This window comes from Galeopterus variegatus, unplaced genomic scaffold (assembly GCF_000696425.1).
Source record: "Galeopterus variegatus unplaced genomic scaffold, G_variegatus-3.0.2 Scaffold7539, whole genome shotgun sequence".
In the NCBI taxonomy this organism is placed as follows: domain Eukaryota; kingdom Metazoa; phylum Chordata; class Mammalia; order Dermoptera; family Cynocephalidae; genus Galeopterus; species Galeopterus variegatus.
In genome coordinates this window covers 141,357-159,835 of record NW_007733650.1, presented here as the reverse complement: position 1 = coordinate 159,835, position 18,479 = coordinate 141,357, and the positions used below count along the sequence as shown (strand labels likewise).

Here is an 18,479-nt window from a genome sequence, read left to right as displayed (position 1 = left end):
CTTACTTAAAGGAAAACTGCATCCATGTTAATTAGAAATCCAAGTCAGGTATTTTTATGATATTTGACTAAGGTTATTATCTTTGAGCTTTCCCTAGGATATAAGGACTCTGACCCCGAGGTAACATCAAGGACTTGGGGCTGACCACAGACTCTGACACTGAAGTTCTCAATCCATCATGGGACTCTGACATCTGACTCAGACCAGCTGCTGCTCCCAGACTCCCCCCTTTTTTCAGAACAAAGACCCTTACTTCATCTTCCTGCCTCTTTCCCTTTATAAGCCCCAGAACAGGCATTGGAAGTTGGGATGATTTTTAGCCTGGTCATCCCCCAGATGCTGGTTATCTGAATAAACCTTCCAATCCTTGCACCAACTTTTGGAGTTTCAAGTCATTTGTTTAATGCGAGAGGACAAGCAGGGCTGGGTCTGTCTGTGACAGTTACACCTTTTACATTTACTTCAAGGCCAGTAGAAATGAGAAAAATGAATTCTTAAATTCTCTCAATGATCCGTTTCTGGCATGATAGTGTAAGGAGTGAGGCTGGCCCACTCCCCAATGAGACTGGTGAAAATCATTTTTTAAATAAACCATTTAAAATCTCTGGAAGTAGTGCTAAGGACAAAGAAAAACTGCAGAAATATCTATTCAAGAAAATCTACAAAGATTCAGTAAGAAATGGAAGAATATGTGGTATTTGAACCAAGATGGCTCCCTCCCTTCCTCAGCTCAATGAACCAGAAAACCCACTGTAGAGGGCTGCAGTCACAAGAACAGGCGGGGTTTCTTCTCCCTCCAGCTCTCAGTTGTATGGCTTTCATTCCAGGAAGAACAGGAAATCAGGGTTTCTTATCCAGCCCCAGCTATCTGTTGCTGGTCTAGGTGCTGGGAAAATGCAGTTTGGAAGTTGGAACTCTCTTCTTCCACCCAGCCCCTACTTATAGAACAGAGACTCCACCTTGTGCATACCATGCTGAGAATACTGAGGCCCTGGTTGCATGGGTTTGTGAGGCAGTAGTTCCACTGCAGGAGAGGCAATCCGGAAGGACCTCAGGCTGTTTTCCTCCCCCACAAAAAGTGCTCAGCTCCTACAGTGTGGGTGTCACTCAGAGAGAAGCTTGACATTGTTTCCCCCCCTGCCCCCAATTTGAGGGAAAGGAAGATTTTTGCCTTGAGGGAAAGGAATTTAAGAAAGCAGCTCCTAATCTCATCCCAAATGAACTAATTTCACTTGCAACAGAGGCTGGATAAATTCAAGTCTAAGAGTAATCTCAAGAACACTGTAGGTTTGGTGAAATGCAATTCAGTGGAGATTCAAGACAGAGGTTAAACTATAGGCCAACTAGTTTTCAAGAGAGAACAAGGAAATAAGACAGCTGAGAGGAGGTCACTGGGGATCAGAATAAATACTAAACACTGATCTCAGGAACTGTTTCTTCCAAGGAGCCAGAATTATGGAATTTGTAAAGCAATATATGCTCCAGAGAATTATTGAAAATAATAGAGCAATCAACTAGAAATTAGTGGAGTTCAAAAGCTGGGTATGGTCAGAGAAATACAGGAGGAGAACCTTGACAAAACACCACTGTAATTGCAGGGTGACTGCTATGGGTCAAATGTTTCCCCCAAAAGTTTGTGTGTTGAAAACTTGTCCCCACTGTAACAGTATTAAGAGGGTGGGAAATCTGGTTATAATATTTAAAAGTGAGGCCTTTGAGAGGTGATTGGATCACAAAATCAATCCAATCATAGAGTAATGAGTTGATGGTTTAATGGGTTGGTATGCATGTGGTCCTGATGGCTTTATAAGGAAAGCATGAAAAGAAGGTTAGCTCTCTCTCGCTCACGTGATCCTCACCATGTTACACCATGCATTGTCACCAAGAAGAAGGTCCTTACCAGATGTGACAAGGGGCAGTAAGCAAAGTTGCCACAATATATGATCTGATATGTCTAGTCTCCAACAATAACTTACAAGGTATACAAAGAAATATGGAAAATATGACCTATACACCAGAAAAAAGCAGGCAACAAAAACTGCCTGTGAGAGTACCAGACATCTATTTTTTTAAAAACAGACTTCAAAGTAGCCATGATAGACAGGGCCACAGAACCAAAGGAAACAATGATTAAAGAAGTAACAGAACGATAACAATGTGATAGCAAATAGTGAATATAAATAAATATAAGCTGAAAAAACACAAATGGAAATTCTAGAGTGGAAAAGTACAATAACTTAAAATTTTAAAAACATCACTAGCAGGGATCAATAGTAAATTTGAACTGGCAGAAGAGAGAATAATTGAAGATAAATGGTGAAAATTATGCAATCAAAGATCAAAGAGGAAAAAGAAAGAAAAATGAATACAGCCTCAGACAATTTTGGAACACCATTAAATGAACCAAGAACACATAATGGGAGTACTGGAAATAAAGAGAAGAAAAAGGAGACTTCAATATCCCACTATCAATAATGGACACAACCACTAGACAGATGATCAACAAGAAAAAAGAAGGCTTATACAATACTATAAACCAACTAGACCAAAGATAGAGCTATAGAAGACTCTAACAACAACAGAATACACATTTTTCTCAAGTGCACATGAATAATTTTCCAGGATGCTAGGCCATAAAAGAAACCTTAGTAAATTTAAAGCCTAAAATAATACAAAGAATACCACAATGGAATGAAATTACAAATCAATAACTGGAAAAATTTGGAAACATAAATGTGTGGAAATTAAATAACATAATCCCAAATAACACGTGGGACAATGAATAAATCACAAGAGAAATCATAGAATACTTTGATATTGATAAAAATAAAGATACAGCATACCAAAACTTATAGGATGCAGCTAAAGCAGTCTTAGAGGGAAATTTACAGCTGCAAATACCTATATTGGGAAAGAGGAAAGATGTCAAACCAATAACCTAATAGTCTACCTTAAGACTATGGAAAAAGTAGAGCAAACTAAATTTAAAGATAGCAAAGGAGGAAATAATAATGATTAGAGAAGAAATTAACAAAATAGAGAACAGAAAAACACTAGAGATAATCAATGAAATCAAAAGATCTTTCTTTTATAAAATTAACAATATTAAAAAACATTTAGCTAGATTGACCAAGAAAAATAGAAAGAAGGCTCAAATTATTAGAATCAGGAAACGGGAGGGGGACACTAGTACTGATCTTTTAGAAATAAAAATTATAAGGGAATACTATGAACAATTTTCCAAGAAATTAGCTTACATGAAATTGTCAAATTCCTAGAAAGACACACAAAAAAACCAAAACTGACTCAAGAAGAAATAGACATTATGGCTAGACCCATAACAAATGAAGAGATTGAATCAGTAATCAAAAACCTACTCGCAGCTGGCTTTACCACTGAATCCTATCAAAGTCAAAGATAAATTAACATCAGTTCTTCACAAAGCTTTCCAAAAAACAGAGGAGGAGGGTACACTTCCCAACCCATTTCATGAAGCCTGTATTACCCTGATACAACACCAAAGACATCACAGGAAAAGAAAACAGACCAAAGTATTTTATGAATATGGATGCAAAAATTCTCAACAAAATACTAGCAAACAGAATCCAGCAATCTATAAAAAGTATTATATACCATAATCAAGTGGGTTTTATCCTAGGCAAGCGAAATTGAGTTACTATCAAAAAAACAATAAAAAACAAAAGTCACATGATCATCTCAATAGATGCAGAAAAAGCATTTGATATAATCCAACACCTTTTCATGTAAAAGCATTCAACAAACTAGGAGTACAAGAAAACTTCCTAGATCTGATAAAAGGCATCTATGAAAAACCCACAGCTAACATCATACTTAATGGTGAAAGACTGGATGCTTTTCCACAAAGAATAGGAACAAGACAAGGACATTCACTCTCACATTTTCCATTCAACATTCTATTGAGGTTCTATCCAGAGGAATTAGGCAAGAGAAAGAAATCAAAGGCATTGAGATTAAAAAGAAACTACTTCTATTCATAGATAACATAAGCTTGTTTATAGAAAATACCAAGGAATATCTAAGAAATTATTCAACTAACAAATTAGTTCAGCAAGGTAGAAGGATACAAGATCAATATACAAAAATTAGTTGTATTCCTATACACATGCAATGAACTAAAAGTTAAGAAAACAATTCCATCTGCAATAACATAAAAAAATAAAATACTTAGGAATAAATGTAAGAAAAGACATGCATAACTTCTACTCAGAAGATTACAAAACATCATGAAAAGAAATGAAAGAAGGTCCAAATACTTGGAAAGAAATCCCATGTTAATTTATCAAAAGACTTCATATTTTTAAGATGGCAATACTCCCATTCTGGTGTACAGATTCAATTTTTTTCAGAATACAGCTGACGTCTGCGTAAAAATCCACATCCTTATTCTAAAATTCATATGGAATTGCAAGGTACTGAGAAAAGCCAAAACAATCCTGAAAAATAAGACTCAAGTAGGGAGACTAACTCTTCCTAATTTCAAAAATCAAGACAGTGTGGCACTGGCACATAGGTGGACATATAGATCAATGGGATAGAATTGATAGTTCAGAAATAAATCCATGTCTATGGACAACCGATTTTCATCAAAGGCGCAAATACCATTAAATAGAGAAAAGCAGTCTTTTCAACAAATGGTGCTGAGACAACTAGATGTTAACATGCAAAAGAACGAAGCTGGACCCTTGACTCACATTATGTATAAAAGTTAATTAAAGTAGATCAGAGACCTCAATCGAAGAGCAAAAGCTAGGAAACTCTTAGAAGAAAACATAAGGGTAAATCTTCGTTACCTTGGATTTGGCAAAGGATTTTAGATATGACACCAAAAGCTCAAGCAACAACAATAAAAAAAGAAAAATTGGACTTCATCAAAATGAACCACTTTTTGTACTTTTAGAGGAAACCATCGAGAAAGTGAAAAGACAACCTACAGATTGGGAGAAAACATTTGCAATTCATATATATGAAAAGGGACTTGTACCTCAGAAAATATAAAGAACTCTTAAAACTCAATAATAAAAAGACAAATGATCCAATTAAAACAAGGGCAAAGGATCTGAATAGACATTTCCCCAAAGAAAATATGCAAATGGACAATAAGCACATAAAACAATGCTTAATATCATTAGCCATTAGGAAAATGTAAATCAAAGCCATAATGAGATAACCACTTCACACCCACTAGTATGTCTAGAATCAAAAAGTCAGATAACAAGTGTTGACAAGTATGTAGAGAAATCAGAACCCTCATACATTGCTGGTGTGAACATAAAATGGTGCAGGTTTTCCAAAAATCCTTTGGAAAACAAGCTGGCATTTCCTTAAATTATTAAACATAGATTTGCTACATGACCCAGCAATTCTACTCCACGGTATACACTCAAAAGAAATGAAAACACACGTCTGTCCACAAAAAACAAACAAACAAACAAAAACTTGTACATGTGTGTTTATAAGAACATTATTCATGAATGCCAGAAGATGAAACAATCCAAATATCAGTCAGTGGACAAATGGATAAAGTGTGGTTTATCCATACATGGAATATTATTCAGTCATAAAAATGAATTATATACTGAAACACGGATGAACTGTGAAAACATTATGCCAAGTGAAAAAAGCTAGTCACAAAAGACCACATAGTATATGATTCCTTTCATATGAAATGTCAGTACAAGGAAATCAACAGAGTCAGAAAGTAGATTAGTGGCTATTTAGGGCTGGGGGTAGGGTGGTGGCAGAGAATGGAGGATAGCAGAATGATAACTAAAGGAGATGGACTTTTTTTGAGGTTATGAAATGCTCTAAAGTTGACTGTGGTGATGGTTGCCCATATCTATGAATACACTGAAAATCACTGAACTGTACACATTAAAATGGTGAATTGTATGATATGTGAGTTGTGTTGCAATAAAGCTTTAAAAAATTATCTCAAAAGGAAAGAGAGCTATGGGAACTTACGAGCCAGAATCCACATCCATGCACTGTGGAACACCACCAATAATGTTTAACACTGCATCCAACTGAGATTTCATTTCCTTAAGTTTTTCATTAACTACCTCCCATTCTTCAGGAGGTATATCAGGAATCTCCAGAAAGTTTTCCAGCTTGAAAGAACAGAACTCAATAGAACTAATCAAACTTGGAAGAATTTTCGAGGTACCTAAAAAAGTAAGAAAAGCATTAATTTTTAGAAGTATTTGTCTGACTACTACTTCAATAGTAAATTATAAAATCCTACTGGGCAAGAGCATATCTTTTTTCATGTTTTTATTATCCTACAGCTGGCTTAGCAGAGAACCTTGCAGAGAGTTAGTTGCTAAATACAAGTGTACCTTAAAAAGTTAATGGGAAGATTATCTTTTAATTCCATTTTTCTACGAACATTTTGAAGTATCCTCATAAATGTTTACTGAATAAACACTTGTAATCGGTGCTTTTATGACTAATGTACTATTTCTTCAATGACAGTTTATATTCCAAGTTTCTTGACTTCTCAGCTAAGAACCAAATGCATTAATCCCAGAAACTATCAACTACAATTTTCTGTAAAAGGCATTAATTCACTATGTCATTAATGATAATGGTGAGGATAATGATGATAAACAGCTTTTTCATGATTATAGGATAATTAATTACAGAAATCAAAATAGATATCATAGTTCTTGAGTCATTTACTAGGTCATCAATCAGGTTTTCATGAAGTGTACAGTTTTTGATCTGAACAAAGGTCAAGTTTGGATCCTAATGTGGGTCCAATGGACTGATTCGCTGTGAGATCATGGCAAAATACTCTGTTTTTCTCATTTGCAAAATAAGAAATGAAAATGCTCCACTCAGAGTTATATAAAGAGAAATAATTAAAAAGCAAACCATTTTTCTTTTCCTTGATGAAAATATTTTCATTGCCTTCATCAGTAAACTTCGATCTTTTATAAGTATTCACCACTATTCATCATTTTGACTTCCTCCTTTATTTTAAACCATTTACTACCTCATTTTTCTCTGCTTTCTACATATTCTCATAGGTAAGCACTGCCATTTTATCTGTAACTATATTATTGCTGCTACAGAAAATTAAGATTGTGTTCCCCCATGTACAGTAGTTTTATACTGAACAACAGTGTCAGTCAATGGGTCAGGGTTACGTGGGATACTTTACTGGGAAAGAATCTTAAGGAACTCATGATACAGTGAATAAAAGTACTTTGATGGATTTTTAATTCCTCTCATAGGTTTGGGAGGATATATTTTTAATATCTCTCATGGAAAACCGGGATATTAGGCCACTACTGGGGAGATACAAAATTGAAGCTCAGAACCTGCTAAGGAACAGAGGCCCTGGTAAACACATCAGGCTTTCTCTTGGGACCCCTGAATCCCTGAAGCACTACATCTTAAGAATAAGGGTAGAACAGAAATAGACCAGCTCTGACAAAGCCTGAAGCCAGACTTCATTTTGGTTTAGTCACTGCTTAGAATAAGGTGACCTGCCCCTCTCTAAATGATCTGCCAGAAGAAGTAAAAATCATTCTCGTGGAATTACAGCATCATCTAGAGTCTCAAATTTTCACTAGAACCTTTCACACACAATGTCCAACATTTAATCAGAAATAGGCATATGAAAAAAACTGACTCAAACCAATTATCAGACATGGACTTTAAAATTAACTGTGATTAAAAATTTTAAGTTATTAAATGACAAGATGGAAAATTTCAGCAGAGAACTAGAAATTCTAAAAGTTAATACATTCTAGGACTGAAAAATAATTAAAATTAAGAATTCAGTGGATGTTTAACAGCAGATTAGATAAAGCACTGGAAAAAAAAGTTGCTGCCAAATTAGAATTCCTATACACAGATAAAATAGCCTTTAAACAAAAAAGGAAAATAAAAACTAAAGAAATCATCAACAAACCCATCACTATAGGAAATGCCAAGAGAGTTCTTCAGGGAAAAAGAAAATTATATCACATAGACACAGGCAAATGGAGGAAGGCAGCCATATGGGAATAAATAATAATTCTCCAAATCTACAAATGGTTAAGACTGGTTATTCTTTGGCCACAGACTCAAGCCATGAACAATTAATCACAAAAACAATTTTAAACCCCACTCAATTAATCATGGACAGCTTCTCATGAGGACTCTTGCCTCTGAGAATCAGCCCATCTAAGTAAGTCACTTTCAAATCTCATGTATTTTCTTTTGACTGTCCCTTGAGTGACAATTTTATGATTTTACAGCTGCAGATAATACTTCGTTGTTATTAAGTCCTAATTTTATTTATTTTTCTATGCGTACACACATTTGATTTTACACGAAGGCATGAATTCGTTGCATTATATAAATTTCCTTCAGAGCTTTTTTCCCCTTTTGCTTGTTGGTGCAGCTTCCTCTCTAAGTTTATCCTAAGTTTACCCCTTCCCAGCCCTGACCCTAGCCCCACTTGCTTCACCAGGAAACACAAATAAGAAATGTGACGTACCCTTTCTCTATTTTGTCTCTAAGCCTGTGAGGTTGTATATAGAATACATAATATAATATTACATAGTATAAGCAGATGTATATGCATGTACGAAATGGATAGTCATGATTTCTTTTAAAAGAACACAGATTATCTCAACATCACAAATCATCAAAAAAATACAAGTCAAAACCATAGTGGGATATCACCTCACACCCATTAGGATGACTACTATCAAAGAAACAAGAAATGGCTAGTGTTGGCGAGAATGTGGAGAGGTGGAGGCCTTATACGCTATTGGTAAGAAAGTGAAGAGGTGCCTCGAAGGTGGTTCCAGGCAGTGGTGCCTAGAAGGCAGTGTGGCAGTTCCTCAAAAAATTAAAAATAGATGTGATCCAGCAATCCCACTTCTGAGTATATGGCCAAAAGAACTGAAAGCAATATTTGTACACCCATATTCATATTGTACAATCATGATTTAAAAAAATTTTCAACTGTGGTATTATATTTAGGCTTTTTCTTCAGAAACTACTATATTTTTAACAAAACAATTTCAGTATCTCTTATATGACCATATAGTATTTTTCTCTTTTAATATTCTCATGAAATATGTTAATCAATTTCCTAATGGTGAATCACTCGTGTGTTCCTGGAATATAAACTACTTGGTTAAAGTGTTTTGTTTCGCTTTGAATCTTTGATACATTATACTTATTATTATTTTATTTAGAATTTTTGTACGCACAGTCATAAATGAGAGAGAATCTATGGGTTTATTTGTACTATATTATGTTTTGATATTATAGTTACTCTGGGATCATAAAACAAATTGGAGAGGTTTTCATATTGTTCTAAGGCCTTGAGTGGGTTAAGAAACTCGAAATTATATGTTTTTTAAAGTTTAAATGAAATTTAGCTGTAACACTGGGGAAAAAAAATAAAAGAAAAGCAAATCAGCCCATGATAGTTCCTCACTTCAGGATGTCAACCACTTAGCAACAATCTTACCCTAGTGACCACACTACCGAAAGTTAGCCAGTTAACAACAGTATCTCCAAAAACAAGTCTTCAATGGCTGAAAGTAAACCAATCTCTAGATATTCTTGTTTCTTAGTTTTTCAGTCTCTAAACTCAATGCTTCCAAAAACCCTATATGTAAATACCTCTTAATTTGTTCAGAGAAGCTGTGCTTTCTTTTACAGCTCTCCCCTCCTTAGCAAACAAAAATTCAGCTTTCTTACAGCTACTGTATTTGAATAGCTGTGTTTTCCTTAGACAAGTAGAAAATGTGAATATAGGGTTAATCTAAATGAACATTGACTATAAAATAATAATCATGTCTGTTGAGATTTAAATACATGGAAACAATCAAACAGAATACACAAATACACAAACAAAAATAATACAAAAGACAAGGGGAAGCCAAACTAAGAACAAAATAAAGTTTGAACTGTCTGGAAAGTAAGTACTACATCTTCTAAATAATCCTGAGTCAAAGGGAAACCACAGTGGAAATTTAAAAATGTATTTTTTTTTTTTTGTCTTTTTCCGTGTCCAGCAATGGATCGCAACCCTCAGTGTTGCCCCCGTACCGGACCGGGGACCAGCAACGGGATTGCAAGCCTCGGTGTTGCTCCCGCGCCTCGCTCAGCCAGTGAGCAGGAACCGGTCTGTATGTGGGATCCGAACCCTCGGGCGGGAGCGCCGCCACACTTCCCAAGCGGCGCACTATCCAGTGCGCCACCAGGCCGGCCCCTAAAAATGTATTTTAAATTTAGTAATAAAAATAGTACATACCAAAACAGGTGGAATGCAGCCAAAGCTGGCCTCTTGTGACCCCATTCTGTTGGGTTTCCTTCTACCTCTGCTGTTCCTCTATATCTAGTCACCCTTTAAAATGCTGGGGAGACATTCTTAGCCCTCAGCTAATCCCATTCTATACATTTTCCAAGGTGACATCATCAAAATTCATGGCCGTAACTAACACGTGTACTAACATCTCTCAAATTTTTATCCAAGATTTCTCCCCCACATTCCTGACATGCCTGCTGAACAAGTCTACTTCATTGTTCCACAGCTACTTCAAAGTCAATATGTCTAATACTGAATATATAATCTTCTCCTCCCCACAATTTGTCCTCCTCCTATATTCCTTAATCTCAATGAATTGAATGATCCATTTACAGTGAAAATCAGGAACATGGTCATCCTGCAGTAGTCTCTCTTTATCTCCTACATCCTCCATGCAGTGGATTAAATGTCCCCACCCAAACTCGTCAAACCTTAATCCCCACTGTAACTGTTGAGAGTGGAAAATCCTATTATGGTAGTTGAAAGGTGGGGCTTTGGAGAGGTGATTGGACTGTGAGGACTGTACCCTCTTGAATGGACTGATACACCCTTGGAATAGCAGGCATGGTTCTAAGGGCTTTAAAAGGAGAATGCATGAGGATCTCTCTCTCTCTCTCTCTCTCTCTCTCTCTCTCTCTCTGCTCTGCCATGTGAGACACCTGCATTGCTGTAAAGCCACCACCAAAGAAGACCCTCACCAGATGGATTACTTGGACTTTGGACTTCCCAACTTCTGAAACTGCAAGCAATAAATTTCATTTTCTTATAAATCACCCAGTTCCAGGTATTCTTATAAGCAACAGAAATGAACTAATACACTCCACATCATTAAATTTGTATAGCACACATTTTTGAAACCTGTTATTTTTGTTTCCTCCTCTCCATTCCCATGCCTTAGGTTAGGTCCTCATCATTTTTCAACTAGATTCCTGCAGTAGGTCCCTAAGTGGTTTCAATATACCACTCCTCCAGTAGATCTTCCACTCTCTTGTCAGAGTGATTGTTCTAAAATTCAATTTTAGGCCAGTTTACTACCTAAAACTTTTCAACAGCTATCTATAGCCTTAAGAGTACAAGCTCCTTAGGTTCCACATAGAAATCCTGCCCACTTCTACATAATCATTCTCACCCACATACTTTGTTCCAGTCATACCAATCAAATTCAGGGCTCAAAAGTATATGATCCCTTGCCTCCATATTATTTAGATGTTGTTCTTTCTGCCTCTAATTTCTTCCCAAACTTTGCCCTGTACCAAACTCATACTTCCTCAAAAACTCAGCTTAAGCCTCATTTCCTCCAAAAAGCCTTTTCCAACCCCTGACTTTATACTGGTTTAGTTGCTCCTATACTGTACTTCCATAGGATCTTATGTATACATAGGATACATAAAATACTACAAATCATTTTTTTTACTTGTCTTTCTCTCCAAACTGTCACTTTCTTGAAAACAATAACAATGCCCTATGTATCTTTGTATATCTAGGGCTTAATATATAATACGTCCACAATAAAAATGAACTAAATGGGAGAAGCACTTCAGAAAGGTGGAGTTAAAAACTTTGAACATCTGCTCTTCCATAAAACAAAAACACTGGCAAAAGTCATCAAATTCTCTTTTTCTAGAACTCTAGAAATTAACCAAAGTCTACAACAATCTGAAGAGCATTTACTCATGGATCTCAGTAAAACAATGGGCTTTGTAGTGATTTATCTCTTCTTATGCCTATTCCCCTACCCCCATTACTGCAATAGCCTGCAAAAAACCAAAAAACCAGCCAAATTTCTATTTTTAAAAAAACCAAACAGATATTCTGAAGCTGATAAGTGCAACAACTAAATGGAAAATTCACTGGAGCTGTTCAACAGTACACCTTGAACTAGCAGAAAAAAAGATTCAGCAGACTTTAAGATATGCTAGTTGAGATTATCCAATCTGAGGAACACAAAGAAAAAGAATGAAGAAAATGAAAGGAACAAAAAGAATAAAAGAATTAAGAAAATGAAAAGAGCCTCAAACACCTATGAGACACCATTAATCACAGCAACATATGCTTCTGTAGGGGCCAAAGGGAAGACATCCCCTTCAGCCCCCTGACGGTTCTCTGAAAAACCACCTGATAAACACAGATTAATATGAAGAAAAGGCATAGCAAATTTTATTTGATCATAGTTTTATGTGATACAGGAGCCTTTAGAATGAAGATCCAAAGATATAGGGAACATTTTCCATATTTATGCTTAGGTTCTATGAAGCAGGCATGTGTAGAAATACAATTGAAGAAGAAAAGTATGCTGTAATGCTAGTAGATTCAGTGGGGAAACCCAGCAAGGCCTTTCTGTTCAGATTCTTCTTGGCCTGTCAGTGTAACATTCATTCCTCCAGGGTATGGGGCAGGACTCTTTCTGGAATGGAGGTCTTACAATCAGACAAAGTAGGCCAGAGAATTTCTTTATGGTCCACTCCAAGACAGAAAGGCAGGAGGGAAGATTAGAATATATCTATGACCCGCCTTGGGGAAGAGGGATTCTAGTTTCTATGGTTTGCCTCAAGGGAGAATGAGGCTGAGAGACAGGAGGGCAGGAGAAGGTCAGAGGAAAATTTTGCTTTTGAGGCTGCTACCAAGGCCTTCATTTGGGGGTATCACTTTCTGGGCCCCAACACTTCACAGGAGTCCCTAAAGGAGAGGAAAGAAAAAAAGAGGGAGAAAGAATATTTGAAGAAAAAAATGACCAAAAACTTCTCAAAACCTAGTGAAAAATATGCATCTTCATTTCCAAAAAGTTCAACAAACTCAAAGTAGAATAAACTCAAAAGAGATTCTCACTAGTGACTTTACAAAAATAAGAGGATTGTAGGAGTATACTATGTACAATTGTATACCAACAAATTAGACAGCCTAGGTGAAATGGACAAATTCTTCTAGATAACATAGATGAAATAAAAAGACATAAACTACTAAAACTGACTAAAGAAGAAATAGAAATAGAAAATCTAAATAGATTTATGGTAAGATATTGAATTGATAATTTAAAAACTTCCCACAATGAAAAGCCTAGGAGCACATAGAGTATTATTGAATTCTACCAAAAAGTTTAAGAATTATCATCTGTTCTTCACAAATGCTTCCAAAAACAAAAAGAAGAGGAATATCTCTCAACTAATTCTGAGATTAGCATTACCCTATATCAAAACCAGACAGAGAGATCACAAGAAGACTACAGACCAATATCCCTTATAAAATACATACAAAAGTTCTCAACAAACTACTAGTAAACCAAATCCATTAACATATAAAAAGAATTATACATCATGACCTACTGAAATTTATCCCAGAAATGCCAGGTTGGTTTAACAAATGAAAATCAATGTATGTAATATACCATATTAATAGAATAAAGAGCCAAAACCACATGATCATCTTGATAGATACACTTCACAAAAATCCAACAATCTTTCATGATAGAAATATTCAGCAAACCAGGATTAAAAGTGAACTCACTCAACCTGATAAAGGCCTATTCTGTGTTTTCTTAGATTCTGTACTTGTCTATTTGGCATCCATTCATCACAGGCCCAATTGTATTAACTATAGTTTCTTACTTTATGTATTCTTGATGCTCTGGCATTTGTGACCTCCTTGACAGGGAGAGACTGCCCCTCCTAGTGTTAGCCAATTCTTAGAGATAGCAAAGGGCTCTCCCAGGAGTATGCTGCCTTTTATATGGAAACTAACCATACCCACAACCATCAGCTTTATCAAACTCTCACATACCAAGTCAATATTCCTCCTGCCCTGGGCCGGCCCGGTGGCGCACTGCTACAGTGCACCGCTTGGGAGCGCGGCGGCGCTCCCGCCGAGGGTTCGGATCCCACATACAGACCGGTTCCCGCTCATTGGCGGAGCGAGGTGTGGGCGCAGCACTGAGGGTTGCGATCCCGTTGCCAGTCCCGGTCCAGTCCGGGCGCGACCCGTAGGGTTGCGATCCGTTGCCGGACATGAAAAAAAAAAGACAAAAAGGAAAAAAAAAAAGTATTCCTCCTGCCCTAAATCAACCCAGGGCCAGTGACCAAAATCTAGGGACAACCCCTATACCCCAGAGCATATTAGAATTATTCAAACTAACCAATCCTAAACTATTTACCCTGCCCTGACTTGCCTTTCCCTCAGAAACCTCAGTAACTCTGACTTAAGTTTTCCTCTCACTCCTTCTGCCTCCTGAAGTGAACTTGGGGCTTCTGTATGTGGCCCTGAATGCCATGACGTGCCATGTCTCCTGTTTCTAGAGAGTTGTGAGTATAATTCTCTTCCTTCATAACAATGATTTCCATGTCTGTGTGTCTTACTGGGTACAAATTTTAGAACAAGGCCATCTACAAAAAATATCCAATGCTAAATTATACTTAATGGTGAAAGACAGAGCATTTCCCTCTAAAATCAGAAACAAATATAGGATGCTTGTTCTCATTACTTCTATTCAATGTTGTACTAGAGTTCTAGTTAGGCCAATAGGGCAAGAAAATGAAATAAAAGGCATCCAGATGGGAAAGGAAGAACTAGATATCTACATGCAAAAGCATAAAACTGGACACTGTACCTTATATCATATATAAAAATTAACTCAAAAGATCGAAGATCTACACATATGAGCAAAAATTGTAAAAGTCTTAGAAGAAATTAGACAGCCATTGCAGTACATTGAACTCCATAGAGGCAGTGCCAGGGCAAGTGAGAGCCAGACAGGCACTGGCGACTCTGTGACTTGGGGAGGAATAATAACTAAACATGGGCAAAGGAGACCTTAAGAAGCCAAGAGGCAAAATGTCATCATATGCGTTCTTTGTGCAAACTTGTCAGGAGGAGCACAAGAAGAAGCACCCAGATGCTTCAGTCAAGTTCTCAGAGTTTTCTAAGAAGTGCTCAGAGAGGTGGAAGACCATGTGTGCTAAAGAGAAAGGAAAATTTGAAGACATGGCAAAGGTAGACAAGCCCCGTTATGAAAGAGAAATGAAAACTTATATGGAGCGCCGCCGCGCTTCCCAAGCGGCACACTATCCAGTGCGCCACCGGGCCGGCCCCCCTGGTGGTATTTTTAATAGTCACTAACCTTGCCTGGTACAGTATGGGTGCTGCAACTTGTGATGGAAATTTAAAGCAGGTTCTTGTTGGTGCACAGCACAAATTAGTTATATATGGGGATGGTAGTTTTTCATCTTCAGTTGTCTCTGATGCAGCTTACATGAAATAATTGTTGTTCTGTTAACTGAATACCACTCTGTAATTGCGAAAAAAAAAGTTGCAGCTGTTTTGTTGACGTTCTGAATGCTTCTAAGTAAACACAATTTTTTATTAAAAAAAAGAAATTAGAGGCATAAATCTCTATGGCCTTGAATTAAGCAATAGTTTCTTAGATATGACACCAAAATTACAGCAATAAAAGAAAAAATTAAGGTTAATGGGATCTCATCAAAATGTAAACCTTTTGTGCTTCAAAAGACATCATCAAGAAAGACACCCTACAGAATCAGAGGAAATATGTGTAATCATGTATCTGACAAGTGTTTTGTATCCAGAAAATATAAAGAATCCATACAACACAACAATAAAATGACAAACCAAATAAGATAGGGCCAAGAATTTGAATAGACATATCTCCAATGAAGATACACAAAATGCCAATAAGCACATTAAAAGATGCTGAACATGATTAGTCATTAGGGAAATGTAAATCAAAACCACAATGAGATACTATTTCACACCACTTGGATAGCTATAATAAAATGAAGACAAAAATTTAAAACACCAGCCTGAAAATAATAAGTATTGGTGAGGATGTGAAGAAGTTGGACCCTCTTAAATTGCTGATGGGAATGTAAGATGATGTAGCCACTTTGGAAAACAGTTTAGCAGTTCTTTAAATGATTGGACATAGAGTTACTATATAGCCAAGCAACTCCATTTCTAGGTATATACCCAACTGAAAATATATTGCCACATAAAAACAAATGTTCATAGCAGCATTATTCATAATGGCCATCAGGGGAAACAACCCAAATGTCCATTAAGTGAGAAATGAATAAAATATGGCATAGTTATATACTGGATATCATTTTGCCATATAAAGCAAGAAGTCCCAACACATACTACAACATGGGTAAGACTTAAAAATATGTTAACTGAAAGGAGCTAGACACAAAAGGCCACATATTGTACAATTCCATTTATATAAAATGTCCAGAATAGTCAAACTCATAGTGGCAGAAAGTGATGTAGTGTTTGCCAGCAGCTGGGGTGAAGAGGGAACAGGCAATGACTGCTCATGGATAAGGAGTTCCTTTTGGGGATGGTGAAAATATTGTGGAAGGGTACTTCTGGTCAAGATGGTGGAATAGACAGTCCCCAGAGTCACTCTCACCCACAAATCAACAGATTTACAGCTATTAAAAGGCAATGACAGCCAAGCTGGGGCCATTAGAGCTCAGGGGAAGAGGAGGAGAGACCTACTGAGTACATGAAGGCAGGAGAAGCCACAATGAGAGAAAGAAAAAACTGCTCTGACCATTTTGAATCCCAGTGGTTTCCAGGCTGGAGTTGCTGAGAGTGCGAGCAGGAGGTGGCAAAAGCTGCAGCTGTGCCCTTTGGATGAAGTTGCTTGGAGCAGCAGAGGAGAAGAGGGCCTTGGTGGCCCCCGGGCCAGCAAGACCACTAATAGGGTTCCCATGGACCGACACAGAACTGAGGAGCCACGACAAATGAAAAAAAGGAGCCACTCAGAGGTTGGTGAGTCATCGCAAGGGACCAGAGCACAGCTCATCCCATGGGAAGTGTTTGGAGCACAGGTGGTGGGGGAGACAGGCCCACAGGGAGAACACTGGGGTACAGCAAGGACAGGTGATCTGCCTCCCAATCAGTGTAGAACCACCCAGAGGAGACTAGTCAGGAATATAGAATTGCAAGGGGTGCAGTTTGATGAAAAGACTCAGGCCCAGACCAGTGTTTCTACACAACCCAGGTGCAGCAGACTTTACCAGATCCGCACCTATAAAGTCAACCATTAAAACCAGTGCTACACAAAAAGCTTTCCCCAGGGAATCAGCAGCAAAGCAGGAATTTAGCTGAACCACACAGCTCAAGTACTGGTCCTCACAGGAAATTCCCCCACTTTAGAAGTAAGCAAAGGACAACAAATTAGTTCCAGTGCAGAGATTAAGTGGTAGAAACAGCAAATAATCCAACATAAAACTGAAGGGAAAAAAAGAGTACTCGCTGAGGCCCAACTAGGGTCCTGAGGCATTGACCCAGAGACCAGACCCTCTTCCCACAACCTGGCACACCGCCAGCACCATGAGGCTCACCAGGGGCCTTGAGGCATGGAGTTGGGGACCAGACCCTCCTCCTACAACCAGGCACACTGCCAGTACCATGGGGCCTGCCTGGGATCCTGAGGTATGGAGCTGAGAACCTCCAGCAACTAGGTAAGGAGCACACCAAAACATCACCTCCATGTGGGTGGCCCACTACAGCCACCACAATAACCACAGCTGCTGCAAAAGTGGCTAGACACCAAAACCACTGTGCAGATGGCCCACCAGCCACTGGAGTGCATTAACACAAGGAGAGTCACCAGCAGAGACCAAAAAAAAGAAGAGGATGTCTCTCTCCACAAAGCCCATTCCAGAGTGACAGAAAAAGCATCTGCTCTATGATAATATTGGGGGACCTGATCACACCTCTCAGCCCTGGACAGATTTTCTAGGCAACAAATCAACAGAGTAACCATTACTCTTTCAGAAGGAAAGAAGAAATCTAGGGTTATCAGAGGTGGGAGAGGGGAGGAAGAGGAGGATGGGGAGAGATTGGATAAGGGGCATAAAGAATAAGCATGATTTGTAGCAATATATATCCAAGTGATATTGATTTAATTAACATATGTCAATGTTGAACCCCAAAAATATGTATAATCAATTATGATTCAATAAAAATTTAAAAAATAATAATAACAAAAAGAAAATATTCAGGAAGGAATTAGTAGTGATGTTGCACAATTCCACAAATATTAAGAAACAAAACACTGAATTGCACACTTTAAAAGGTTTAAGTTTATGATATATGGATTATA

General features: G+C 37.6%; 1 protein-coding gene across 1 annotated transcript in view; it reads right to left on the bottom strand.

Moving 5' to 3' along the window:
- Positions 1–5,999: 5,999 nt before the first annotated feature.
- AXDND1 (axonemal dynein light chain domain containing 1) overlaps positions 6,000–18,479 on the bottom strand; it is an 88,671-nt gene continuing 76,191 nt past the window's right edge. The window contains exon 16 of the mRNA XM_008592051.1: positions 6,000–6,205. Coding sequence (XP_008590273.1) covers positions 6,000–6,205 — 206 coding nt within the window. The remainder of the gene's footprint in view (positions 6,206–18,479) is intronic.